The sequence below is a fragment of the Chanodichthys erythropterus genome, chromosome 6, assembly GCF_024489055.1.
Source record: "Chanodichthys erythropterus isolate Z2021 chromosome 6, ASM2448905v1, whole genome shotgun sequence".
Classification (NCBI taxonomy): Eukaryota; Metazoa; Chordata; class Actinopteri; order Cypriniformes; family Xenocyprididae; genus Chanodichthys; species Chanodichthys erythropterus.
The window spans coordinates 6,036,434-6,063,175 of record NC_090226.1 but is presented as its reverse complement, the minus strand read 5'-3'; the positions used below and the strand labels follow the sequence as shown (position 1 = coordinate 6,063,175).

At 35.6% G+C, this 26,742-nt stretch overlaps 3 protein-coding genes and 1 pseudogene across 6 annotated transcripts in view; 3 read left to right on the top strand and 1 right to left on the bottom strand.

Annotated features, from left to right (window-relative positions):
• LOC137021439 (uncharacterized) overlaps positions 1–26,742 on the top strand; it is a 61,133-nt gene that overhangs the window by 30,009 nt on the left and 4,382 nt on the right. Inside the window, exons 1-4 of one of the 4 annotated variants that reach the window (XM_067387864.1) lie at positions 21,537–21,650; positions 23,263–23,547; positions 24,304–24,345; positions 25,208–25,591. The exons of 2 other annotated variants lie outside the window; for them this stretch is intronic. In XM_067387864.1, the coding sequence (XP_067243965.1) occupies positions 21,596–21,650; positions 23,263–23,547; positions 24,304–24,345; positions 25,208–25,591 (766 nt within the window). In that variant the 5' untranslated portion in view covers positions 21,537–21,595. Of the gene's footprint in view, positions 1–21,536; positions 21,651–23,262; positions 23,548–24,303; positions 24,346–25,207; positions 25,592–26,742 lie in introns of those variants that run through there. One more of the 4 variants, XM_067387867.1, reaches the window with a different exon arrangement.
• LOC137021827 (uncharacterized) lies at positions 1,518–5,230 on the top strand. Its single transcript, XM_067388805.1, has 8 exons — positions 1,518–1,620; positions 1,973–2,254; positions 2,646–2,939; positions 4,228–4,275; positions 4,539–4,589; positions 4,707–4,739; positions 4,958–5,047; positions 5,118–5,230. Exons 1-8 carry the CDS (start codon positions 1,566–1,568, stop codon positions 5,228–5,230), a joined length of 966 nt encoding a protein of 321 aa, XP_067244906.1. The 5' UTR covers positions 1,518–1,565.
• On the top strand, positions 10,390–15,170 carry LOC137021825 (uncharacterized; annotated as a pseudogene).
• LOC137020992 (uncharacterized) lies at positions 15,628–19,941 on the bottom strand. Its single transcript, XM_067387159.1, has 7 exons — positions 19,815–19,941; positions 18,395–19,054; positions 18,260–18,305; positions 17,975–18,066; positions 17,461–17,571; positions 16,691–16,967; positions 15,628–16,021 (listed from the first exon to the last, which is right to left on the bottom strand). The coding sequence occupies exons 2-7, from the start codon at positions 18,769–18,771 to the stop codon at positions 15,809–15,811; spliced, it is 1,116 nt and encodes a 371-aa protein (XP_067243260.1). The 5' UTR covers positions 18,772–19,054; positions 19,815–19,941; the 3' UTR covers positions 15,628–15,808.

Sequence of the window (26,742 nt, the reverse complement as noted above, 5' to 3'; positions counted from 1 at the left end):
ATGAATGATGCACAATGTAAAATTAATTCTAAAGTGAAGATAACCCACTAGTATAACTGAAGTCTTACCAAATCCTTCAGAAGAAATTACTAATTATTTTGATCAGAAGTGAAAAACATGATAACTCTCTAGTAACTACTGAAGTCATTGTAAACTTTTAAGGTTTTTATAACATTTTGGATAGCAATAACTCCAGACTTACTACATCATTCTAAAGGAACTAGTAATTATTTGGATCAGTATTCTAAAGTGAAGATCATGTTAACCCACCAGTAATTACTTAAGTGTTACCAAATACATCAAAATGATTTATTGTACAAAACTGTACAAAAACATCAAAAGTTTACAGTGACTTCAGTAGTTACTAGAATTATCCTGTTTCTCACTTTAGAAATTAATTCCTTCTGAAGAATTGCTTTAGTCATTACTAGTGGGTTAACATGATCTTCACTTTAGAATTAATTATATGCTTTATTCATGTAAATTATGAACCTGTATTTCTTAGTAGTTCTCTGGCAATTATGAAAAAAAATCCAGTAGTTACTGATTAGCTAATAGTGAACTACCACATTCAACTGAGCACTATTACTTACTAATTCATTAATCAGATTTTCTTGTTAGTTAATAGTAGTGAGTGTTAATAATGCACTTCTAAATCATTCCTGTGTAGTTATTCATTACTGAAGGATCATCATTCTAAAGTGTTACCAGAATATATTATATCAACTACGATCTATATTACTATAACATGCACCAATGGCATTTGAAACGCACACATAAATGAGTCAGGTGAATGTCCAAAAAGAGAAAACTGACTTGTACTCAAATTAAGGCTAATGTTTATTGTATTTCCAAAGTGTCAGATGATATTGATGACAACAAGGAAGGAAAAGAGTTGAGCAGAGATCTGTTTGTGTTCAGAAACAAAGCTGGCACCTTCTTTCTTTTTTTAAAGGATGCCGAGTATTGCACCGTCCCTGATGATTCTCACACTCATGAGTACAGATGCCAAATCATCCTCTGACAATTTAATAATTTTTTTAATATATAAAACAAGTTAAACATATTGTCATTTCAGGAGGATCTGATCTCTTTTCAAAAATATTCTTTTCTTACTCTTTAAATTCACCAAGGTGCAAAGTGATGTCAAATATTGTTTATCTATTAATAAAATGCATGAACATTTTAACTTTGTTCCCTTCTGATCCTCACTGCTGTGCATTAACGCAGACCTGTGCACTATATGTTTTCTATTCAGGGGTTTTAATAAATGATTAAATTATATTATATATCATATGGAAAATGCTAATAAGATGATTTATTAGTCAGAGAATGGATATCTTTAGATAACAACTCTAGCAGCTATACTCTATACAGGTAGTTGTCAGTAGATTCACTGAACATTATAAAACTATTTTTTGCACGCTTTTACGAAATATATTACATTGCACATGGCTATAAGTGTAGTCTTATACACATTCATCTACATAAAAGGTTTCCTGTGGTCTTGTGCACTACGTAATTCACCTATCGTTTGTCTCATCTCTTTTCTCACTCTCGCTGTAATGGAGTTGTTCATCTTCATTGCTTTTCAGCTTTTTGTGAAGGTTCAGTCTTACAGTAAGTGATCTCTGCTATTTAATGTCTTTTTAAATATATCCACTCCACATTTATAGTGAACAAAGTTTTACTGGCTAAAATATTTCAGCATGTCTGATATCATAAGTTTTATTTTGAACATACAAACACATGAACTACAACCTACCTGATATTTGTTTTACTGTACCGTGTACATCAGCAATAATCTATAGCTGTCTTTTTCAAAAGTTTGAACTGAAAATATCTGATTAATTTTGGAATACTATTGTACATTGTTAATATTATTAAACATTTTCAAGAGAGTCCAGCTCAGTGAAGATGATCTGTGAGAATGTGTGTGTTTTATTAATTATGGATTTTTTAACTTAATCAGGTCCATTTCAGAAACCTACCATCCATAATCAGGGTGATTCTATCATGTGTAGTATACCAGTTCCAGACAGAAATGATTTCATCTGTCATCTCTACACTGAGGATGGTCTTCTGTACACAAATGTCTCTGAGACTCCGGAATGGGCATTCAGAGGTCAAGGAAATCCTTATTGTAGGTTTTATTTCAAAGAACTCACAGGATCAGTGAACAGACAGCTAAGCTGTGATTATTCAATCAGCAGTAGGACCACATCACCACGCAGTGACACAATCATCATCGGAGGTGAGGACTGGGATACATTATATAAGCAATATTTATATTATAATAGTAAATAAATTAGTAAAGAAAACAATGTAATATTATTACTGTGTTGAATATAGATTCTAAAATAAAATATTTAATCAACTGGATATTTATCCATGTGTTTGTGTAGAGTGAAAGTTACTTGCAAGGTCAATTGTAAAAGTCATTTATAAATCTGTACAAATATTTCTGTAATTATCCAATAATCATGAATGACTGAAGATCATGGAAGTTCATTAGTCAAATATTTGTGAATCCTGAAAATACCAATTAGACTGTTTGGACCAATGAGGTTTTCAAGATATTTCTGAAAACAGAAAAGTAATTGAAATGTCCTTTTTGATCACTTCTGTCTTTTCTTTTTCATTAGATCTTCCACAGGCCAAGTTAACAGCATCTCCTTCAGTTATTCAGGAAACAGACACAGTTCAGCTGAGCTGTGAGAATACTGGAAATTTGAAGATTGAGATGTGTGTCTTTTACATCCATGAAAGAGAAAGTAACTCAAAATGGAGCTCATCATGTCAGCTCTCACTCACTAGATCTGAAATCAGTATTTGGTCAGAAGGTCAGAGTTCATCTGTGAGAATATCCTGCTTCTACACTGTGAATTATTTACAATATCAAAGATCATCTCCTCACTCTGATCCAGTGACAGTTCAGAGTAAGCTTTTTAATGCATATGTTGAAATACAGTACCACAAATTCCTTTACACCTACATTTTTTTTTTTGTCCAATGTGTGATAGTCTCTACTGCTCAAACTTTGACAACTGCCACAAAAACTAATCTTATGTCTCAATAAACCTTAAAGGGATAGTTACCCAAAAATGAAAATTTGATGTTTATCTGCTTACCCCCAGTGCATCAAAGATGTAGGTGAATTTGTTTCTTCAGTCGAACGCAAATTATGATTTTTAACTGCAACCGCTGCCGTCTGTCAGTCAAATAATAGCAGTGGATGGGAACTTCAACTATAACAGTAAATAAAACTTGCTTAGACAAATCAAAATTAAAACCTGCGGCTCGTGACGACACATTACACGAAACGATCGGTTTGTGTGAGAAACCGAACAGTATTTATATTATTTACCTCTAATACACCACTATGTCCAACTTCGTTCAACTTCCTGTTAGTGAGGTCAAAAAACGCGTTCTGAAGACGGAAGTGATGTCTCGCCCATATACTTCAATGAGCGCGAGACATCACTTCCGTTGTCAGAGCGCGATCAGACCTCACTAGCCGGAAGCTGAACGAAGTTGGACATAGTGGTGTATTAGAGGTAAAAAATTATAGAAATACTGTTCGGTTTCTCACACAAACCGATCGTTTCGTGTCTTAGGACATTAATGTGTCGTCACGAGCCGCAGGTTTTAATTTTGATTTGTCTAAGCAAGTTTTATTTACTGTTATAGTTGAAGTTCCCAATCACTGCTATTATTTGACTGACAGACAGCAGCGGTTGCAGTTAAAAATCATAATTTGCGTTCGACTGAAGAAAAAAAGTCACCTACATCTTGGATGCCCTGGGGGTAAGCAGATAAACATCAACTTTTCATTTTTGGGTGAACTATCCCTTTAATATAGAGCATTTCTGATATTATGTTATTTGATTTATTTGTTTGTTTTAATCAAACATATCTATGACACACACTTTACATTTCAACATACACACCATCACAGATTTTACAATGTATTTAAAATACCTTTGCATATTAATTATTCCAGTTTGCTGTTTATTGAAATGAGTAATCTTTTATAGGTGGATGGCTTTTTTAATTATAATGATTATCACATTGAATGATTATGCCCACATTGCCCAGCTTACTTTTCAGTTTTTAAATATATTTATAATGTATATTGTATCATTGTGTACTGCGTTAATAGCACAACCAACTAGTTTTATCTCAAAACTAAATGCATCATGTGACATTGTTGAATTCTCCTTTCAGCTTCAACAGCGACCTCTACTGGTGAAACTTTGACAGACAAAACAACTTGTGAGTGAAGATTATTTTAAAAAATACAGAGGCATTTTCTCATTTCACTTTAAATTGCTTCAATGTGAAAATGATTCTTTCTTAGTTTATTTCACAGCTTTCTTATGTGATTATGATTATTCAGTCACAGGATTTAGAAGTCAAATATTGTTATACAGTTAATTACAGCTAAACTGTATAATTGATCATTGTCTCTGGCAGCTGATTTTAGGCTAATATTTTCATATCTCTCATATCTGATCATACACTGTTGATTCTATCAGCTGTTTTCAGTCCAGCTTCTGCTCCTCAAACCACCAGACAGACACAAACATGTAAGTGTGTTTTTGCTTTGTTGATAAGAGAATATTAAATCTGTTAAATGAGAATCACTTTCCTGACATTGAGATCATCTAGAAACACTGATTTCATCATCATCTTTTCTGTTTCAGCTGTTCCTCATTCTGATCACATTCCCTCTGAAGGTTCTTCATTCACTCACAACACAAAACTGATCTTCTGAATATCTGTAAAACCTAAAAAAACAAAAAAACAAAAAAAAAAAAACAAAAAAAAACTTGCAATTTCCTCCTTTAATCATCTTATAATGTGGTGGCATGTTAATTTAAAATGAATTTAATTTTTAAAAATTGCACATAATAAATCTGATATAGATATAAACATGGATTTTGTCTTTTGTCAGTCTCATGGCTTTCAGTAGTGCTGGTTTTCACTGGTGTTGGTTTATTTCTGTCTGGACTCATGGGATTCATCTGTCTCTGCCACTTTGACAGTAAGTTTAGTTCTGCATAAACTGAGCTCCATGATATAGAAACATGATAATAAAGTGTGTATCTGTGCAGGTTCTGATGATCTTCTCACAGAGGTGAACTACAGCTCCTGCCAGGTGGAACAGATCCACGAGCTGGCCGACAAGGCTATCAACAAAGAAGATGGGACATTATTTTCAACTTGACTGCAATCTTTTATTTTCTATCATTTAATGCATTTTGCCTGTACATAAATGAACCTTTATGTTATGTCATTGCAGATTAAAATATATCAAAATATGTATTGTATTTATGAATAAAAGGCTCAGCACCCAAGGCTCTATAACATATTGCCTCAATGGTGTACAGTGTCTTTGGGCAGGTTAGACAATCTTGGAGCAAAAATGTAGGAGTCCTAAATTTAGGACTGACATGCCCATTATTTTTAAGAGTTTCTCCTAAAATGGCAAGTTAAAAGCTACTTTTAGCCTTAAGATGTTTTGTGAATACAATCCCAGATCTGCTGTACATGTGGTCACATGATGTACGTTCATCATCATAGAACTGACTGCACAAGCATTAAATGTTTCCTGTGGTCTAATGTGTTACTTCCTAATTCATCTTTATTATTTGAGTCTCATCTCTTTTCTCTTGCTGTAATGGAATTGTTCATCTTCATTGCTTTTCAGCTTCTTATAGAGGTTCAGTCTTACAGTAAGTGATCTCTGCTGTTTAATGCAGATAAAATACAGTATGTTCACATATGCAGTTCAAACAGTTTCATTGTCAAAAATATTTCAGCATGTGTGATCAGAACATGTTTTAGTAGAACACATCATGAACTTACAACCTCTGTTTAGTTTTACTTTGTCACGAAAATTCATTAAACTGATTGCAATTACCAGATTAAACCAATATTTGGGTAACTAGAAATAAGAATGCCTGTTTTAATTGGACTTAATCAAGTAAACACCTAATTTGGAAGATGAGCAGCTGTAAAATCACCTGTCGACATTAAAGGTGCCCTAGATTGTTTTTTTACAAGATGTAATATAAGTCCTAGGTGTCCCCTGAATGTGACTGTGAAGTTTCAGCTCAAAATACCCCATAGATTTTTTTAATAAATTTTTTTAACTGCCTATTTTGGGGCATCATTAACTATGCACTGATTTTTTCAGCACGGCCCCTTTAAGAGATGCGCTTCCTCTGCCACACGAGCTCTTAACTATATATACATCGCATAAACACAGTTCACACAGCTAATATAACCCTTAAATGGATCTTTACAAGATGTTCGTCATGCATGCTGTATGCATGCTTCGAATTATTTGAGTAAAGTATTTATTTTGATGTTTACGTTTGATTCTGTGTTAGTTTGAGGCTGTGCTCTGTGGCTAACGGGCTAAAGCTAACATTACACACTGTTGGAGAGATTTATAAAGAATGAAGTTGTGTTTATGAATTATACAGACTGCACGTGTTTAAAAATGAAAATAGCGACGGCTCTCGTCTCCGTGAATACAGTAAGAAACGATGGTAACTTTAACCTCATTTAACAGTATATTAACAACATGCTAATGAAACATTTAGAAAGACAATTTACAAATATGACTAAAAATATCATGATATCATGGATCATGTCAGTTATTATTGCTCCATCTGCCATTTTTCGCTGTTGTTCTTGCTTGCTTACCTTGTCTGTGCACAGATCCAGCCGTTAATACTGCCTTTCCTTGTCTAATGCGTCGAATGGGCTGGCATTATGCAAATATTGGGGTCATACGTATTAATGATCCCGACTGTTACGTAACAGTCGGTGTTATGTTGTTTTCCGGAAGTCTTTTAAACAAATGAGATTTACATAAGAAGGAGGAAACAATGGGGTTTGAAACTCAAATGTATGTCTTTTCCATGTAGCTACTGAACTCTTGTTATTCAACTATGCCGAGGAAAATTCAAATTCTGATTCTAGGGCACCTTTAACTGCTTCTACACAATATTTGAGGAAGGCAGTGATAAACCATCATCTCATTCTCCTGCTGCCAGAGTGATGGTTCTAGGTGAGATATTTCACTGCTATTTTGTAAAGTGTTATTGCAGTATTTTTTATTAACTATGGATTATTTCAGTTCAAACTGATTCACTTGAGAATAGTGTGCCATCAGTAATAGTGATGAGGATGTTACACCTATAGAATATTTCTGGATGAATTGGGGGTTGGAGAGCCAAAATTGTATGTGGGGGTACCTGCGAAAAACATTTTTACCTGTGCAACAACTTAAAAAAAGCCCAATTCTGTGGGAAAACCATGTATCAGGAATACTGATCTCAGCCATTCTTTCTGCAAAAGTCTCATCATGAGTGGATAGTGAGTGATTGACAGCTTACATGTGTGTCTACCAATGTTGGAAGTGTTGATATATTTTGATGAACGAACTAATACCACAAAACATCACAGAAATCATTAAATCAATAGCTAATACTGATGTTTGTGTAGTTGTTTTCCTTTTAAAAATCACACATTACAAAAGGACTAACAGCAGGATGAAAGTAAAGCAGACGGTTTTTGCCAAATGTATTTTTTCACACATTTTGATTTTGGGAGAAAATAGATTTCATATTGGTAAAATATGTTAACTGTAGCTGAAAGCATCTTCCAAGTCATCTGTAGAATTGACCTTTCGCCGGGAGTTTGATTGACAAGCGATCTAACCAATCAGAACGCCGCATCCGCCATTTTGTCCGACAAAGCAGCCAGTAGTTAAAAGATTAACCTCGGTCGAGTTAAACTTGAAGAATGGTGTGTATTGACGTCTTTCCACGTTTGAAACAACATTCATTCTCATGTTCATGGACTAATAGGAAGAAATGATCGGTTTTTACGAGCGGTTGAGCTGAGGATCTACAGCAATCTGTCACGACCATGGTCACGACACATTAAAGAGCAACAAAACGGTTTTTATTGTTTGAATTACTTTAATAACTACACGGTTTGAAAGCTGGGACTTTGTTTAATATCATAAGTAACCTGCTCTGTCTTGTCTGTCGATGTGTGGTCAGTAGCTATCCTCTTTGTTCCGCGATGTATTTTTCACTGCGTGTGGAGTGACAGCGCCACGGCTTGTCGGACAAAGCAACAGTAACTAAGGGGGGCGGGGCTCGGCGAAAGGCTAATTCAGTGATGATGCAATTCAGTGACAGATATAAAGCATCAAAAATATTAAATCTAATTTTTATAGTTTACACTTTTTTAATAAACCATTGAGTGCTAATATAAAGCGCTATATAAATAAATTTGACTTGACTTGACTAATGTCACACCAGTTGTGTATAAACACAAGAACACGACGGAGGAGTAGTGATGGCCGATTTCGAAACACATGCTTCATGAAGCTCCGAAGCTTCATGAATCATTTGTTTCGAATCAGTGATTCGGAGCGTGTATCAAACTGCCAAAGTCACGTGATTTTAGTAAACGAGGCTTCATTACGTCATCACTGTTTCGAAACATTTCAAAACAGTTCGAACTTTCAGTGGTTCACCGGTAGAGGGCGATGATAAAGTTAACCCATGAATCATGCAGATTCACTGAGAAGCATTGAACAAGTGAAGAGTTCATTTGCAAAAACCGATAAACGCCATTTTAAAAAAAATGAACTAAGTGCTGTGCATTATTCTCCATATATAGCACGTTTTGTACCCTAAATCCATTTTGTCAGAAGAGCCGGTTTTGCCCACTTTCAGGCATCGCAAGTTCACGTTTTACAGCAGAAGCCGACAAGCGCCCTTGTTTGTGTACAGACAGAAACCAAATAGTCCGTTTTAGCGAATCAGCGCGCAGTATTCAGGTCAGGTGACAAGGCTTCTAGTCACTTCAAAAAGACGCGCTAGCTGAGGGAAGTTTTATCAAAGCTCACTAAAAGTGATCGAGGATTTATGAATTCGACTCCTGTAAGTCCTTGTACACCATACGCGACTTACATGCTGAAAAATTGGTTGTCCTTTTGCTTGTGTGTGTGTGTGCGCGCGCGCGCACGTGCGTGTGTGGATTAGTGCGTGTGCGTGTACTTGTGTGCCGATCTGTGTGTGTGTGTGTGTGTGTGTTTGAGAGAGAGAGAGAGCGTGAGCGTGTGTGTGTGTGTGCCGATCTGTTTGTGTGTGTGTGTGCGCGCGCGTGGGTGGGTGTGTGTGTGTGTGCGCGCGCGTGGGTGGGTGGGTGAGTGTGTGTGTGCGTTTGTGTGCACATGTGTGTTTGAGAGTGTTTTAAATGCAATTACTTGGGTTTTGTTTAACTATGAAACATGAAATGTGGAGTTATCTGCTTTTGCCAAAAAACGACTGTTGGAGTTATCTGCTTTTGCTAAAAAACAAACTTTTAATATATATATATAAAACATACTTTCAATGAATTTTATTTTTTAAATTTACCTGTATTTTTTAGAGTTATCATTACTTAATCAAAACAGCCCAACTGCAGTTTGATTGTTATTACTTGGAATGCACAATAAAAAAAAAACATGATTTGTGAGAATTCATAAAAATTGAGTTATCTGTTTTTGCAAATAAACTCTTCAAGTGTCTATGGGTTTTACCTGATCTCTGATCAGTTTTATAAATTTGTAGATGTTTTAATTAGACATTAGAATAATTAAAATGAATAATGGTAGTTATTAATCTCTTATTGGCCTGTTTAGCTTGAGCCATGGAACAGAGAAACAAGCTTTGAAAATTGATAAAAGAACAGATATACAGTCACTCTATATGTAGCCTAATCTTATTAGAGAATTAGTTAATTGCATTTAATAGATTTTACTTTCAATAAAACATTTACAATAGATTTGTAAAAGGTGTTTTTACTGCATGTTTAGTTTGAGTTTTGTTGCATTTACACTCTTTTGACCACTAGGGGTCACCGTGGAGTCGTGTCAGATTGTTTCGAAGCCTCGAATCATCACGGCACATTTGTATGGCGTTTAAATAGAGTCAAAAGTCGCGCGCACAAAAACCACGAGCACGAGAATAAAGCCAAGCGCGCAAAACAGACCCACGAGAGGAAAATAACAACGCGAGAGCGCATCTGTGCACCCGCGAGCGCGCATTTGTACACCGCGAGCGCGCAGAACATTATTTGGGAGCGGAAATTCATACTGGCGCAAGCCCCTGCTGCCTAGCGCGCACAACTGCACATGAGCTCTCGCGCGACTACTCAACACTCGCTCGCTCCTCGAGTTGACTTTTGACACTTTGAGGGCGGGGCAATGACTTTTGTCTTCCCACCTGTGATTGGTCATTTGTAAAACCCAATCAACTACAATCTGCCGCCTCCCCTCCCCCTTACAGCATTTTCGTCCAAGAATCCCCACGAATGTCGGAGAAAAATGAGGTAAAACACAATGGCAAGCATTATTGTCCTTAATACCATAAATTGGGAATGGCCTACTTTGCAGAGCCTATTTGACAACAGCAGTAATATAAAATAAATGTATTTAATTGTTATGAAAATATTCTGCATACGTCTATTTTGGTTCTAAGTGATCAGTTCCATCATGTTCTTGGCTTTTCTTTTCTGTATAGTCAGCTCATAATTACGAAAGACTGATTATACACATATCTGTAAACTGTTATTAGGAAGAATTGCAGGAGGCAGCAAGAAAGGTCGTCTCACTGCTGCAAAGTGCCCTTTCCCGGCCTGCAACAAGAGACAGTGAGGATTGTTCTCATCCTTACCTATACTTACACTGATCTGCTTTTCTAAAAGATTGACAATTACATAATTTTGCACATTGATCATACAATGCATGATATTAAAGCAGCAATGTTATCACGATTTAATATAAAAGTAGTAGGGTAAGTGTAAACCTACATTTAAGTGTAAATGTGTAAGTGTAAAACTACATGTGCTTTTCGGAGATATTGGCATAAGGTAAACAATAGGTTAACATGTTTTCCTCTCAATTAATATATACTGTAGTAATGGCTTGATGACATGCATGTTTAAATGAATAATGTTAAAAGTCTCATGGGTAGACTTAGTACATATTTTGCTCATTTTATAACTGATTTAAAAATATAAAAATTGAGTTGCCTAAATAATGTATATACTGTATTATATTATTATTAACTGAGGGGTACAAATTTAAAAAGTCATTTTATGAGTCAAATATATCTGATTTGTAACATTTCTTTCCTAAAGTGGTAACATTTTTAGAAATGTGTTGCTTTGGTGTGTTTGAAAAAGGTTCTGCAGATTCTACAAACCACACTAGACAAGAAGTTCCACAGCAAAATACCTTGGAGCAGAACATGAAAAGGTTTGTCATATTGTTTTTATGGTCATTTTAACAATAAATTGTTGAATGTAGTGTTTAACATTGTTTTGTAAAATACATTTACGGTTTATGTTTTTTGTTTTGTTTTGCAGATCCTTCCCAGGACTGTTTGGAAAAACATTTGGGGAAAAAGTGACCAGGAAAAGAGGAACACACTCTAGCTTTACTGACATGAAAAGAAAACTACATACTGTAAAGTGTTTTGAAGTACAGTTCTACCTGGTAAACAAACACATGGAGAAGACACCAAAAGCTTCAGATGAGCTGACACTTCTACAAGCAGGGATGGGTCGGAGAACTATTACTGTCAAAGATGATTCTGACCATTCATGGGTAAGTTGTAGTTGAAAACTTCACTTGCACTTCGATGTTCATGTCAGACTTATGACTTGCATTATGTTTTTTATGTAAGTGCACCACCTAAATTCCTTTGCAGCTGTGCTCTGTTCATTTTGATGCCGGGGGCATTGCAGATATAATTATTGATCGCTAGACTAATATAACTTACCATATGTTATTAAAGAATTAAAAAAACGTATTTTTGTCAAAGTACTTACATTATATAAATTATGTACAGCTCTCCAGAAAACTCGAGGAGACATACCCTAAAATGACTGATTTGAATGGGGCATGGATGTTGTATAAGGCTGTTGGTAAGACTTTGAAACTTTCTATACATACTATCTCATGTGACCTCATGGCAAAGTGACTTTAAATATTATGTCCCTCCTTATAGGTGGATCTGGACAAAGAAAACTGTGTATTGTACCCCCTGAGGCAGAAGGTTATACAGGCGCTTACCTCAGTTCGGTTGCTCGTGGCAAGTCAGCACTATACATTGTGCCAGTGCAAGGAACACTTGATATGTCACCTCTTCCTTATTCTTCAAAGGAGTTTGAAAAAATGCCCAAAACAACATGTCGTAACTGTTACGAAAACATGCCAGTCCAGTTTTTAGCCGCACATGTGGCATCTTGTAAGACAGTGACACTCTCTGATGAAGAGGTGAGAAATATTTCTTTCATATTAAAACAATTAATTAATTAATTGCATATTTGTTGCCCCATGGCTAATAAAGTTATTTATTTATTTATTTAGTTTTTTTGGGTCTTTTGCAGACGACTTCTACATTTTCTACAGATGACAGTCCTGCCATGGACATAACTATGCAAAATTCCCCAGATAACACTTCCTCTATTGAAACATCTGTAACGGTAAATGTGTTTGTTTGATGCAGCAAATATAAAGTCTGTATGTCCTAAAAAGAAGTCATGTCACAGGTACTGTTATTCATCCAGTTCATACTTTAATATGTTTTTATTTTACATTTTAAGGACACCAACAATTTAAACCTTACTTCATGTGCCAAGGGTTCTGAGACAGTAAGAATAACTAATTCATTCCACTTGAATAATAGTAATAAAAATAATGATAATAATAATGTGTTTTATTACTACATACTACTTTAGACTGCCTGTCCCATTTGCGAGCAGTTGTACCCCAGTGACACTGTAGAATTCCATGCAAGCTACTGTGGTGAAAGGTATTTCATTTTTTCATTAATTATTTTTTAAGCTAGATTTCCAATAAAGGTTTTAACATGTTATGATAGTAACTGCACCTCTGCTTACAGAGTATTACTGTATATTTATTCCCACAGAGTTTTTGATGAAACAGAGGCCTTTGACACAGATAGAACTGAGATATGCCCAAAACGATTAAGGACACAGCAAGAGATTAAAAGGTACCTCAAACCCCAAATAGTTCATCAGAAGTTAACTGTTTTACATTAATAATGTGAAACATTCCAATTTCATGCTTTTTTTCTCTGCTCCCAATATTATTAGCATTGCTGATGTCATCAAAAGCCTTACTGAAAGGGTGGACGAAAGCAGCACCTTCAGCATTTGTGTTACCAGGGAACAGATGGTTGAAAGAGGCATTAAACAGTGGCAGCGGCAGAAAAAGTCTTCCCCTAAAAATGCCCTTAGAGTTACCTTTATTGGAGAGGCTGGCATTGACAATGGGGCGCTGAAGACAGAATTTTTAACTGGTTAGTTTTACAGTAATATAATTTATGGTTGATATCTATGAATTTATTGTTCTCTTTTTTCTTTTCTGAAAAGAAATGATGTCAGGAATAGAGAAGCGTTAATTTGAGGGTGGGGAGGGTGGCAAAAACCCCAAGTACTCAATTACAGACTTGGACAAACATAACTTCAAGTAGGTTATTTAAATTTCACACTTATTTGCCAATGTTAGTTTTTTACGATTATTGTTGACATGACAAACCATTTTATGCAGGGTTATTGGAGAGATATTTGCTGTCAGCATCGCACAGGGAGGACCGTCACCAAACTTCTTTTCGCAGTGGTGTTACAAGTATATATCTACTGGAGAAGTGGATCAGGAAGCAATAACTGAAAGAGACATTACTGACCCTGAAGTCTTGGAACTAATTAAAGAGGTAACTCATTTAAGTATGGAAAATGGCTTTTAAAGTTAAATTATTTGTTAAATTGTTAAGGTAGTGGAATTTTTTTTGCCTATAAGGATTAAAAATTAAAATACTTTTTGTGTTTTTTTTCAAAGATTAAGGCAGCTGACAACACAACTGTCATGGAGTTCACAGACAGAATTTTGTCATGTGGTTATACAGGGGCAGTGTCTTTTGAAAAAAAAGAAGAGATTGTGCGGTATATGACATTTTATTGTAGGTTATTGGTCTTGATTTTTAATTCAGATACTCATTTTTTTCTTCAATTATCTTTGTATTATAGCTCTGTGGTTCTACACTCTACAGTGAGGTTACTTCCCATGCTACAACAAATTGCCTCTGGATTGAAACTGTATGACCTCCTTAGCTTGGTACAAGAAGAAACTGACATTTGCAGGCAGCTGTTTGTTCCAGGATCTTTTTGCAAGGTAAATATAAATACCACCCAATAGATAACTTGCTGAATCAGTAAATGTTTTTAAATATAATTGTCTAACTTTCTTCATTTTGTAAATTTAAGGTGGATGCTGATTTTCTGATGAAATCACTATCACCTTCATTTAGTGAGACGGGTACAATGAGGCGTGCAAGGGAGTCCAAAGTAGTCAACTTTCTGCAGGACTATTTACAGAACATGGAGGATGAAGGTGACTAATTTATACAAATTATTAATGTTTTCACATTACAGTTAAAACTGTTCTCATTACATTGTTATGGTTATGATTTTTTTCTTGAAACTGGATTTAAAAAGATTTGTTTTTTAACTAAAGCCAATTTGTCAAAAGTTGTAGTGCTAAAACTTATTCCATTGTAATATTTTTAACTGCAATTTACTGTAAGGTAAAATCTCTCAACTGATTTTTAATCACTTTCTCAGGAGAGAGCAAAGACGACAGAGACAACAGACCTGAGGAGGAGAGTATGGGTGAAGAGGACAAGGCAGAAAAACATACCAACACACACATTAATGTTAGCAAGTTTTGCCAATGGCTGACAGGACAATCTCATATTCCCTTAAGTCATGCAGACCGTGAGAACTTTAAAATTGTCATTGAATTTGACCACGACTGCAGTGTGCGCTATGGTACACACACAATCTGTTATCCTGTAGTTAATGCATGTTCCCGCTCAGTCACATTCCCAATTGCACACCTGAGTTGCACATACATGGAATTCAAAAATGTAATCTCACAGGCCATTACCCATGGCTATGAATTTGGACGCATTTAGGAAAATGCAGACTGTAAAAATGTTCAAATTGTCATGGAATTTGACCATGACTGCAATGTGCATTATTGTACACACAGTATCTGTTATCCTGTAGTTAAAGTGGTAGTTCACCCTTCAAATGAAAATTATATGATTATGTACTCACCCTCATGTAATTTTAAACCTTAAACCCGTTTTTGTTAATGATGGTAACCACACAGTTGGCAGCAGCCATAGTAGGAAAAACGAATGCTATGGAAGTCAATGGCTGCCACCAGCTGTGTGGTTACCATTGATAACTGAAAAGTCTAGCTTTGTGTTTAACAAAATAAAGTAACTCGTGCAGATTTAAAACTACATGAAGTTTAGTAAGTAATCACAGAATTATCATTTAATGAGTGAACTGTCACTTTAATGCATGTTCTTGCTCAGTCACGTTCCTAATTGCACACCTGAGTAGCACATATAGGGATTTCATAAATCTAATCTAAGCTCACATGATGAGTTATTGTGCAAGTTTATGAAGTGATGTTTGTGAATTCCAACACATAAGTACAAGTTGTATGCATTCAAAATGTTTTATTGTTACTGTATATGTTTACAGTGTATGCAGTACCAAAGCATAAGTGTTTTCTTCTTAAAGAATGTTCATGTACTTCAGCTTCAAATGTTTACATGCTTATTACATGTACTAGAAAATAAAAAAAGTTGCAAACTTAAAGCGTCCATGTATTCACTGAAATGTATCTTTATGTCCGTAGTCGTTTTATGTGTTCATAGCAGATTATGTAGAGCTGTTCATCATTAATGTTCAGATCCAGTGGATCAACCAAACTATGTAGTTCATTCATCATTTCTGCAGTCATAGGGCTCTCATATTCAGGTACGACAACACCGCTTTCTGATTCAAGATGATCAAAGTCAGCAGCAGTCTCCCAGTCAATGTCAGGCTCTTGTATGGCCTAGAAATTTTCAATAAGACAACAATTCAATGTACAGTCAGGTCCATAAATATTGGGACATCGACACAATTCTAACATTTTTTGCTCTATACACCACCACAATAGATTTGAAATGAAATGAACAAGATGTGCTTTAACTGTAGACTGTCAGCTTTAATTTGAGCATTTATATCCAAATCAGGTGAACAATGTAGGAATTACAACAGTTTGCATATGTGACTCCCACTTGTTAAGGGACCAAAAGTAATGGGACAGAATAATAATTGTAATTGGGATAATGAGGGAACACCACACACCTGGCCATGGAACAGCTGAGAAGCCAATTGTCCCATTACTTTTGGTCCCTTAACAAGTGGGAGTCACATATGCAAACTGTTGTAATTCCTACACTGTTCACCTGATTTGGATATAAATGCTCAAATTAAAGCTGACAGTCTACAGTTAAAGCACATCTTGTTCATTTCATTTCAAATCTATTGTGGTGGTGTATAGAGCCAAAAATGTTAGAATTGTGTCGATGTCCCAATATTTATGGACCTGACTGTATTTACAATTCAATGCCATTGTAATATTTATTATAGATTATCTATATTATATATCATAATGACATTGTCTTATCAAATTATAGTCATCATATTTTGCTTCTTAAAAATGAATTTGTACTCTTACCTCAGGGTTATCAGAATCTACAGCAGTGTTAAGCATCCGTGCAATCTCCCAAATCTGTGTTGGAGACCGGTTTCTCTCAGTGCGTAGAGGATGGTGGTTCCAGCCTTCAATAAATACCTCCAAGTCTCGTTTGAGTCTTGGAAGAAATGCAAAGTGTACACAGAATATGTCATCCGTACATGAAATGTCCAGGAGGCCATCTTCTTCAAGAGAGTGTAGAAGATTGTAGTATTTTGATGACACAGAGATCCAGACGTCTCGCCATAACCGCTCTATTCTGTTGGGGGATCCAATGAGTAATCACTGTTACCATGTAGGAAAACATGACGTTTTATCAAACATGCAATAATTTTAAAACGGAACAAAACCTTATATTGCAAGTATGTGGTAGAATGTGTTCTGTAATGTTACATCCAAAGTTTACACTGCTAACACTTGTTATATCATGAAAATTTAATGTTAGTAAAAGTAACTCAAACTGTTACTGTTTCTATGACTAGATAGTAGTTTTTATGTTGTGGAGGAACACTGTCCTATGGTGTCACAGTGACATTTGATAAAAACTTAATATACAATTAGCATAAGACAGATTTATCTTAATTGTTTAAGTGACAAACAACATGAGAGATTCAATGTAACACCATATGGCACATTTATGGCGCATTTGTCATATGTATAAATAAATACGGATACATCAGAATGAAACAATAAAATGTGATGAGGATACGCCTTAATACCAGGAAAACTGAGAATAAAATAAGAAGCATTACCTTTGGTTGTGGATACTTTTTCCTGAGATGAAGCTCCCCCGATTATTGCCACGGACAGTGAACATAAACCGAGCAATATCCACATTCTCCACTCCCTGGTCAGCTCTTACCCTTAAATTACAACAATAATAGTGAAATTAAAAGAAACAGTTCATACATTGGATTATGGCTCTGACAAATAAAGATTATCCTCAAGTAATAAAATAACTTTTTAAAGATAATGTATACCAAGAAAGTGGGATGGGCAAAGAATTTACCACGAGTAAACTACTAAACTAAATAAACTACTCAAGGAAACAATAGAATGCTGTTGTCCAGTAAAAGAAGGAGATGCAACAAAAAATGCCAATGTTTGTCAATGTTTTTTAAAGACATTTTGCTTTGAGGAAACTAGTTAAACTGATTATAAAGCTCTTGTACACTCTAATTTATCTAACAGCTTTTAATCATTAATTTTTCTCATATTATTTACACAGAGAAAAGTGCAGCTTTGTAACAATTTAAAGTACATTACCTTGAGGGTAAACCATGCCGATGAGTTGCCTCCAAAAAGAATGAAAATGCTGTGGAAGCACGGTTATTTGTGGCTGCATTCAAGTACAATATCTACAAAGTAAAACATACAGTAAATCAGATTAAAATGGTAAACCATTAAAAAAATATTGTGTGTGTGTGTGTGTGCCAATTACCCATCAAATATTAGTTAAGTCATTGTGGATTTTAATTGATGACTAGTAACAAAGGTTTTAAATGTGTTTACTGACTACATAATGTTGACCAAATGTTAGCCAGTAGTTACCTTTCTGGAGAACCCATCCACTCCTCCAAATATCACAATATTGTATCTGTGAAGAAATTAAGTAATATACATTATTGATATAGTTATTAAACATGCAAATCTATTCATATGTTAAAACATGACTTTAATGCAAACCTAATTAGCTTGTGATTTGTGTCCACATGTACCAGGGACAAGGGCCCTGGAACAGAGTACACTCGGCGCACAACACAGCCAAGACTTGATAACCTTGAGATAATACCCATTGAATCAACCCTATGCATAGAGGCTGCAATTCTTCTCCACTGAACTCGGTAGCCCATAGACTCCAGTCTTCCTCTGACCATCCTGTAGCCTGAATTTGGTAAAGCGTTCTTCACAGAAGCAACCAAACTGTCAAGTTCTTCATCACTGATGGAACTATACATGTCACGGACAGAAAGCTCATAGTCTCTCATGCGTCTGAAAATCGTGCTTTTTGAAACGCCCATCAATGTGGCTATGCAACTCACAGGAAGTTGAGCCTGTAGCATGTATTTTAAGCGTTGTTCCTCAACCAAAATTTTTGGTCGTCCTGTGGTGATAGCAACTTCCACTCTGACACATGGTGCTGGATGTTCCACTTGTGCCCGTATAAGCTCAAAGAGCTCTTGCAAAGCCTGGGTGATAGCAGGGGGTACTTGTATGTGACTGGACAGGGCCTCCAGAATATACAGCTCCTGACGACACAAACTCCAGATAATCTAAATCCAGTGGTGTTGTGCTGAAGGCCTGTTGCAACTTGTGTAAAAGATTTTCCAAAAAGTGGTGTCTTAGCTATTGACAGAACAAAGAATAATTAATGAGATGTTAAGATACCATGTCACTGTTGTGATAAACACACTTCAAAAGTTGAAAGGGTTACATTATCTCTACTCATCCTTTGATTCCAGGAAAGTATCAAAAATTAGATAATGAGCATCAAAGTTTGATTTTACTTACTAATTTCCCTATTTCAAACATGGTCTTAGTAGTAAATATATCAAAATTATTTTCTTAATTGTTTGCATATAGGATGATAGAAAACATCAAAACACAAAAAACTTCACTTTTTTTACACTTTTTACAGGGTCACATAGACCATCAGCAGAAAAATGCTTTTAGTGATGTAACTATGTTATTAAGTTTCACTAATACCGTTTGTAATGTGTTCTAATCATTTTATAAACGGCATTACGATAATAGCAATAGGGGTCGGTGCTGTGGTTTGAATAAATCACAAAGATTGCATTTTCGCTGCTTTGTTTAGTAAATTAGCATACTAGCTTTGTTTAGTAGCTAGAAACGCTACTCAGCCATGATTTATTTACTGTATATTGTCAATGTAGGTCAAAACTAACCTTTAACATCCTACATTTATGGGTTAGCCAGCTTTATCTTAAATTAGCTTATCTTTTTTAGTCGTTAAGGTCCTATACAAACTATTCAAGATGATTTTATCTACATGCATTAGGCAGAAAACAAAATAAGTACAATACAATATCATATATTGAATATATAGCACTGGAAACACAAAGACTTTTAAAAATTAAATTACCTGCTCCGGGTCCGACATAATGGTTCCGAAAAACGTGCCTTGTCCTAGTCCTGCTACATGTTTAAACAAGAGAGAAACTGATTAAACAAATGACCAATCACAGGTGGGAAGACAAAAGTCATTGCCCCGCCCTCAAAGTGTCAAAAGTCAACTCGAGGAGCGAGCGAGTGTTGAGTAGTCGCGCGAGAGCTCATGTGCAGTTGTGCGCGCTAGGCAGCAGGGGCTTGCGCCAGTATTCATTTCCGCTCCCAAATACTGTTCTGCGCGCTCGCGGTGTACAAATGCGCGCTCGCGGGTGCACAGATGCGCTCTCGCGTTGTTATTTTCCTCTCGTGGGTCTGTTTTGCGCGCTTGGCTTTATTCTCGTGCTCGTGGTTTTCGTGCGCGCGACTTTTGACTCTATTTAAACGCCATACATTTGATTCAACTGCTTCAGTGTTTCACGAAGCCTCGCTCTGCCCATCACTACGAAGGAGCTCAGATAACAGGTAGTTTAATGCACAAGATAAAGTCCAATACCTGGGTTTTTAATAACAACGCAGGAGATAAACCACATACACGCAATCACACATAAGCTTAACATAAGAACAGACAGGGAGTGAAGGGAGTGAGTCCATTATAAAGGCATTGCTGATGAGGAAGTCCAGGTGCAGGTGATCAGTGATGATGGGGAGATGACAAGGGAAGTGAGTGCAGGTGTGGAGACAAGAGGATGATGGGAAATGGAGTCCGGGAGACACGGGATCTGTAACAGTTATAAACTATTTAACAAAATTAGCATATAGTGCCCTACTTGTTCAGTTTGTATTCACTGTAAAGTTATTGTAATTTTAACTGTAAAAATGCTACAGTAAAAAAAATTAATTGTTTAACAAATTCCTCACTATGTATATAGGGGGGAAATGCAATTTCTTTAAATTCTTTAAATGTAATAGATAAACTTTTCATTCATATATTTTAACAGTAAAAATCTGTTAAATGTACAATTTTTGAAAGTAAAAAAAGATTAAATCATCTTAGAATTTACAGTAAATAGCTGTAAACTGACATTCCCACATGTCTGACACTTGATTTGATGTTTTTTAATTGTAATAATTATGTTTCTTTTTAGTTTTTTATATTAGGCCTACATCATATGTTATTAAATTTCAACTTATTTTCATTGCAACTTTTTTTAGTGTGTGCATGACACTGCTTTCACCTTCTATATATTAGTATTGACCTCAGCTTGTGGAAAAGCTGGTTGTGATGAACTTTGATTCATCATGTGACTCTCTTCACCGCTAGTGTCATTATGGTGGATGCTGGTAGATGCTAAAGTACATTTAAAGTACAATTTTGGCTGTATTATTTGAGTCCCCTTTAAAGAGAGCACATGTGAGCACATGAGACCACACACACATGTAAATGTTACACTCTAAAAAATGCTTGGTTGTTTCAACTCAAGTTTGGATCAAAATTGGACAATCCCAACCATTGGGAAATTTTTTTTTAATTGGTTGGGATTGTCCATATTTGACCCAAATTTGCGTTGAAACAACTCAGCATTTTTTTTAGAGTGTACTTTTACAAAACTACCTTTTTTCTTTCCTAGTCTGTGATCTTATAAAAAAAAAAAATGTTGCCTGTGGCCCAGATCTGCTGTACATGTCGTCACATGATGTACGTTCATCATCATAGAACTGACTGCACAAAGTATTAAATGTTTCCTGTGGTCTAATGTGTTACTTCCTAATTCACACATTGTTCGAGTTTCATTCTCTCTTTTCTCTCTTGCTGTAATGGAGTTGTTCATCTTCATTGCTTTTCAGCTTCTTATAGAGGTTCAGTCTTACAGTAAGTGATCTCTGCTGTTTAATGTCGATAAAATACAGTATGTTTACATTTTAAGTGAAAAAAGTTTAATTGTCAAAAATGTTTCAGCGTGTGTGATCAGAACATGTTTTAGTAGAACTGAGCAACCACACAAACCTCCAACCTCTGTTTAAGGCATATTAGTTTTATTTCATCATGAAAATTCATTAAACTGATTGCAATTACCCAATTACACCAATATTTGTGCAACTAGAAATAAGAATGCCTATATTAATTGGACTTGATCATGTAAACAACTTATTTGGAATATCCACTGTATTTATATCTGCACGTTCATATGAACATAATTCCGGATGTTACTTGATTGAGAAAGTGTAGTATTGAAGCTTGTTTCTGACATGGAATAAAAAATTAAAAAGGTTTTTTAGAATTGTGAGATATAAACTCACAGTAGTGAGTTAAGTCAGAATTGCGAAATAAAAAGTTGCAATTACCATTTAAACTTTTTAATTCTGTGACAGAAACAAGGTTTCATAGTGCATAGTTCATAGTTTTTTGCATAAATGAAATTAATTCCCCTCATGACCTACATTTGACCATTCATTGTGTAGTTGGGTGCTGTTGTAGTTTAAATTAGTTTAAAGGTTAAACTAAACCATGGAAAATGATGCATGTAAACGTGCTAAAGTGTTCAGATGGGCAGCTGTAAAATCACATGATCAACTGTTAAACACAATATACAATCACATGACTGATAAACCATCATCTCATTCTCCTGCTGCCACAGATTTCCAACACACACAGGCTCATTGGAAAAACATACCTGTGTCAACACTTTAGCAAAACGCACAATAGGTACCAATACGTACATATATCACTGCACTTTCTGGCAGAAATGAACACTAGAGGTAGCAAAACAGCAAGCACTTTTAATCGTTTTCATACACAATTATGATTGCAGGGCCAGATTAAGACTTGTTTTCTCGCGGCTCCTTGCACAATTAGGCTATGTTATGACCTCAAAACACTTTTTTTTTTTTTTTTTAACCATAGTGCATGATTTGTAAACGAATAGTATATTTTTGGAGTTTGCAACTCTTACCCAGCTCCAGATGTTCAGTTTTACTGACATAACAAGATTGCTCGGGAAAGCTCGGGTACAGAGCCCCGCACATGACGTGCAAGAAAAAAATTAAATCGTGCGCACGTTTTACTGTTTCGTTTACTCGACTTACTAAAACGTGCGCTTATGCGTGATTTATAAATCGAGGGAACGAAAGTAAATCTACTATAGGTGTACGTTATTAAACGTGATTAAGCATTATAGCGCCACTCACCGGACATTTCAATTCAGAACTGCGGTGATACGTACGTTATAAAACATCGCAACATTCACGTTCATCACGTTCATCTCAAAAAAAAAAAAAAAAAAAACTAAAAAAAACTAAACACGATTTTAGCGCCACTCATTGGACATTTCACTTTGAAACCGTCGCGAAACGTGCACGACGCAACGTATTTTTGGTAGTAGCTGTTCACTACTGTTCATCTGATCTGGCAAATGTTATTGCAATGTTAATGTATTTATTTATTTTATTATTATTATTAATTATGGATTATCTGACCTAAACAGGTTCACTTCAGAAACCCTTCATCAGTGTTGGTGACGATGGAGTCCAGATCAACATAGCCTGTGAAATACCAGATCCAGTCAGAGCTGATTTCACCTGTAGTCTCTACACTGAGGATGATCTTCTGCACTCTCAGAGGAGACAGTCTGGAGAACGTCTTTGTATGTTTTATTTAACTCCTGGTGAACTCTTCACACGATCAGTGAGCAGACAGCTGAGCTGTGATTATTCACTCAACACTGAACCTGAGATCAGATCACCGCGCAGTGACACATACACCATCAGAGGTGAGGACTTTTTACTGGAATCATTTTTTTTTTTTACAGTTTTAATCAGAGACACCTGTAGAATTCTCAAGCCAGTTTGATTTATGAAGGTCATTAGAATATTATGAAAGTTTGACACTGAAAGGTCAAATATACTAAATATAGAAAAGAGTTGAATATGGTAATATGGTTAATCATAATCCTGTGGTAACAGTGGGACTCACAGGTAAGTATCATCCATGAAGTCAGAAACAACAGTTGTGTGATGCTGTTACTGAATCAGTACAGTGATCTGTGAAATCTTCTTACACTGAATAACTTGTAGGTCCTTTTCAGACAAACGTTTAACCACAGCGTGGATTTGGCAAATGAACAGTCTGATACATTTAGTCAGGAAGGAAGTTGTGTTGTGTTGATCATGTGGTTTAGACGTCAGACAGACAGTGTCAGACGCATCTATGGAGGCTGATGGAGTCATTCTGTTCTGCAGCAGCTTTTGAACTCTGTGACTTTACAAAAATTAACATGTTAATGTCAAATAAATGTTGAAGTCAAAAGTATTTCTATTGTTTCAGAAATATGCTTATTAATTATGACTTGATTATGATTTTTATACATTGCCAAAAAAATAAAAATAAAAGATGAAGAATTGTGTCTTTTACATAAATGGAAGAGCATGTCAGCTCTCACTCACTAGATCTCAGATCAGTATTTGGTCAGAAGGTCAGAGTTCATCTGTGAGAATAACCTGTTTCTACACTGTGAATTTGTCACCAGGTCAAAAATCATCTCCTCACTCTGATCCAGTGACAGTACAAAGTAAGTTTTTTATTAATATATTACAGTTTTTTTTTTCGATTGCTAAACGACAGTGAGCACAACTGGAGCTACATGTGCAAAACTCTAACTACAGTCTGCACTACCAACAGTCACCTGAGCTAAACAGTTAACACATGACTCAAAACAGGCTCAGTGCAGCCAAACACTGTGCACAACCCTCACTGAGATAACACACACTGTCACTCAGAACACACTGAGAGGAAAAACACTAGCATCAAACACCAACACTGAAAATACAAACTTTTCATCTTTACATTTTGAACAATTTCAGTGACTTCATACAAAGTAATATTTTCTTTCACATTCTGTCACATGATTTATTTAAATTTTTAGAACATAATTCTTTAAGGTAAATGAAAATTAGCAGTTTGCTTCAATTGTCTGTAGTAATTTATGGAATTACAGTAATGAGTTACATATATATATATATATATATATATATATATATATATATATATATATATATATATATATAATATATATATGTGTGTGTGTGTTCAGCTGAAATTGCAATGTTTGAAAGGCACAAGGCTGAAATCTATTCTGTTTTGAATGTGTGGTTCACAGTTTTGACAGCAGTGTGTTAGCATTTGAACAAAGTGCTGTAAATCCACAGGGTTGTGCAGGTTGTGGTTAAAGTCATGGGATAAGTGTGTAGAGTTTTGAAAACTGTGTTCAAGCAATGAAAAACGAACTAGAGTTTGGTCCACATGAACTGCTGCTGTGCAGACTGTTAGAGAATTTTAGCAATCGAAAAAAAAAAACTGTAATGTGAACCAATATGTGTGATGCACTTAAAGGTTTGCAAATTATGTAAAATGACTCTATATAATGCTGATAGATTGTGCAGGTTCAACAACAACCACCACAGCACAAACTACTACAACAACAAGCACAGCACGTCCTACAACAACAACAACAACAACAACAACAAGCACAGCACGTCCTACAACAACAATAACAACAACAAGCACAGCACGTCCTACAACAACAGCTAGCACAGCACATACTACTACAACAACCACCACCACAAAACATCCTACAACATCAAGCACAGCACAAACTACTACAACTACAAGCACAGGACATCCTACTACAACAGCCACCACAGCACGTACTACAACAACAACAACAACAACAACAACAACAACCACCACAGCACGTACTACTACAACAACAACAACAACAACAACAACAACCACCACAGCACGTACTACTACAACAAGTAAGTTACTGATAACACCTTTTCTGGTTAATGTAGATTAAATTTGAGAAACATTTTATTTATTTTAGACATTCATTCCATGTCAAACCTGACAACAAGCAAAGGAAACCATCCCAGGTTAAAAAGTACACTTCTGTAATGTACTTAAAGTGCTCTATTTTCATGCTCTAACTTTGTACTTAATATACTAAAAATTCTTCTTTAGTACTTCTTAATATAATCTTAAGAACATCTAAGTGTACTCAACTGTGCTATTTTGAAACATGAAATATGAACTTAAATGTGCTTTTAATATACTATCTCTGTATTAAAAAAATGTATTTAGTTCACACTAGTACACTATGGGTCTCATTCATGAAACATTCGTAAATATACGAGTAAATATGTGAGTGATTTGCGCGTAAACAGACTTTCCCGAAAACTCTCCTCCTGATTCACAAATACTTCATAAACGTCAGAAGTGATAGTGAAATGTGTGTGTGTGTTAATGAATTCCAATCAGTCGTAAATGGGACGCGCGTGCACGCTCATTCTCAATTACCATAAATCCCGCCCATTAAATCCGACTGACAACTATATATGGGCATCATATTATGACACCAAATGAAGGATTTTGGCCATTTTATAGGAAACAAGTTCCATAGTTTGCACAGTCCTATTGAAATCAATTCATTATTTGATTAAAGTGCTCCGTTTGCAGATGCTATAGGTGCGTTCACGCGGCCTCGTAATCCCTGTAGGTACAAGATTCTATCTTGTAAAAAGCGTTCACGTCCTCGTAGAGTTCGTAATTACAGTTTGTAAGCTGGGAGTTTTCTGAAAGCTCCCACATGTAACATGTGGCCACTATAGGCCTACCACCTGACAGCTGTAGATTGATTTATTAGGCGTTGATAGTGCTGCCATGGAAACGCATAATTTCCAGTCCAAGGACCAAAAGGACGTGAACAGCTCCGAATATAACGTCATTTCAAGATAGCGGTAAATACAAGGTGACGTGAACGCAGCTTATTACTGGCTCTCACAACAAAAGTAAAAAGAAAAATAGTATGTAATTACTATATATAATATTTTTTCAAAATGCTGTAAATATGTACCTTATTAAGGTGAATTAAAATGCAGCCTTATTAATGAGCAAAACGATGTTAAAT

Coding starts and splice junctions, on each gene's coding strand:
- LOC137020992 (XM_067387159.1), bottom strand. CDS start 18,771: ATGCTACAGGCTCAACTTCCTGTGAGTTGCATAGCCACATTGATGGGC. Junction 18,306..18,394: donor ACAAATCACAAGCTAATTAG/GTTTGCATTAAA, acceptor ATTTCTTCACAG/ATACAATATTGTGATATTTG. Junction 17,572..17,974: donor CGGCATGGTTTACCCTCAAG/GTAATGTACTTT, acceptor TTGTAATTTAAG/GGTAAGAGCTGACCAGGGAG.
- LOC137021827 (XM_067388805.1), top strand. CDS start 1,566: ATGGAGTTGTTCATCTTCATTGCTTTTCAGCTTTTTGTGAAGGTTCAG. Junction 1,621..1,972: donor TGTGAAGGTTCAGTCTTACA/GTAAGTGATCTC, acceptor TAACTTAATCAG/GTCCATTTCAGAAACCTACC. Junction 5,048..5,117: donor CTGTCTCTGCCACTTTGACA/GTAAGTTTAGTT, acceptor GTATCTGTGCAG/GTTCTGATGATCTTCTCACA.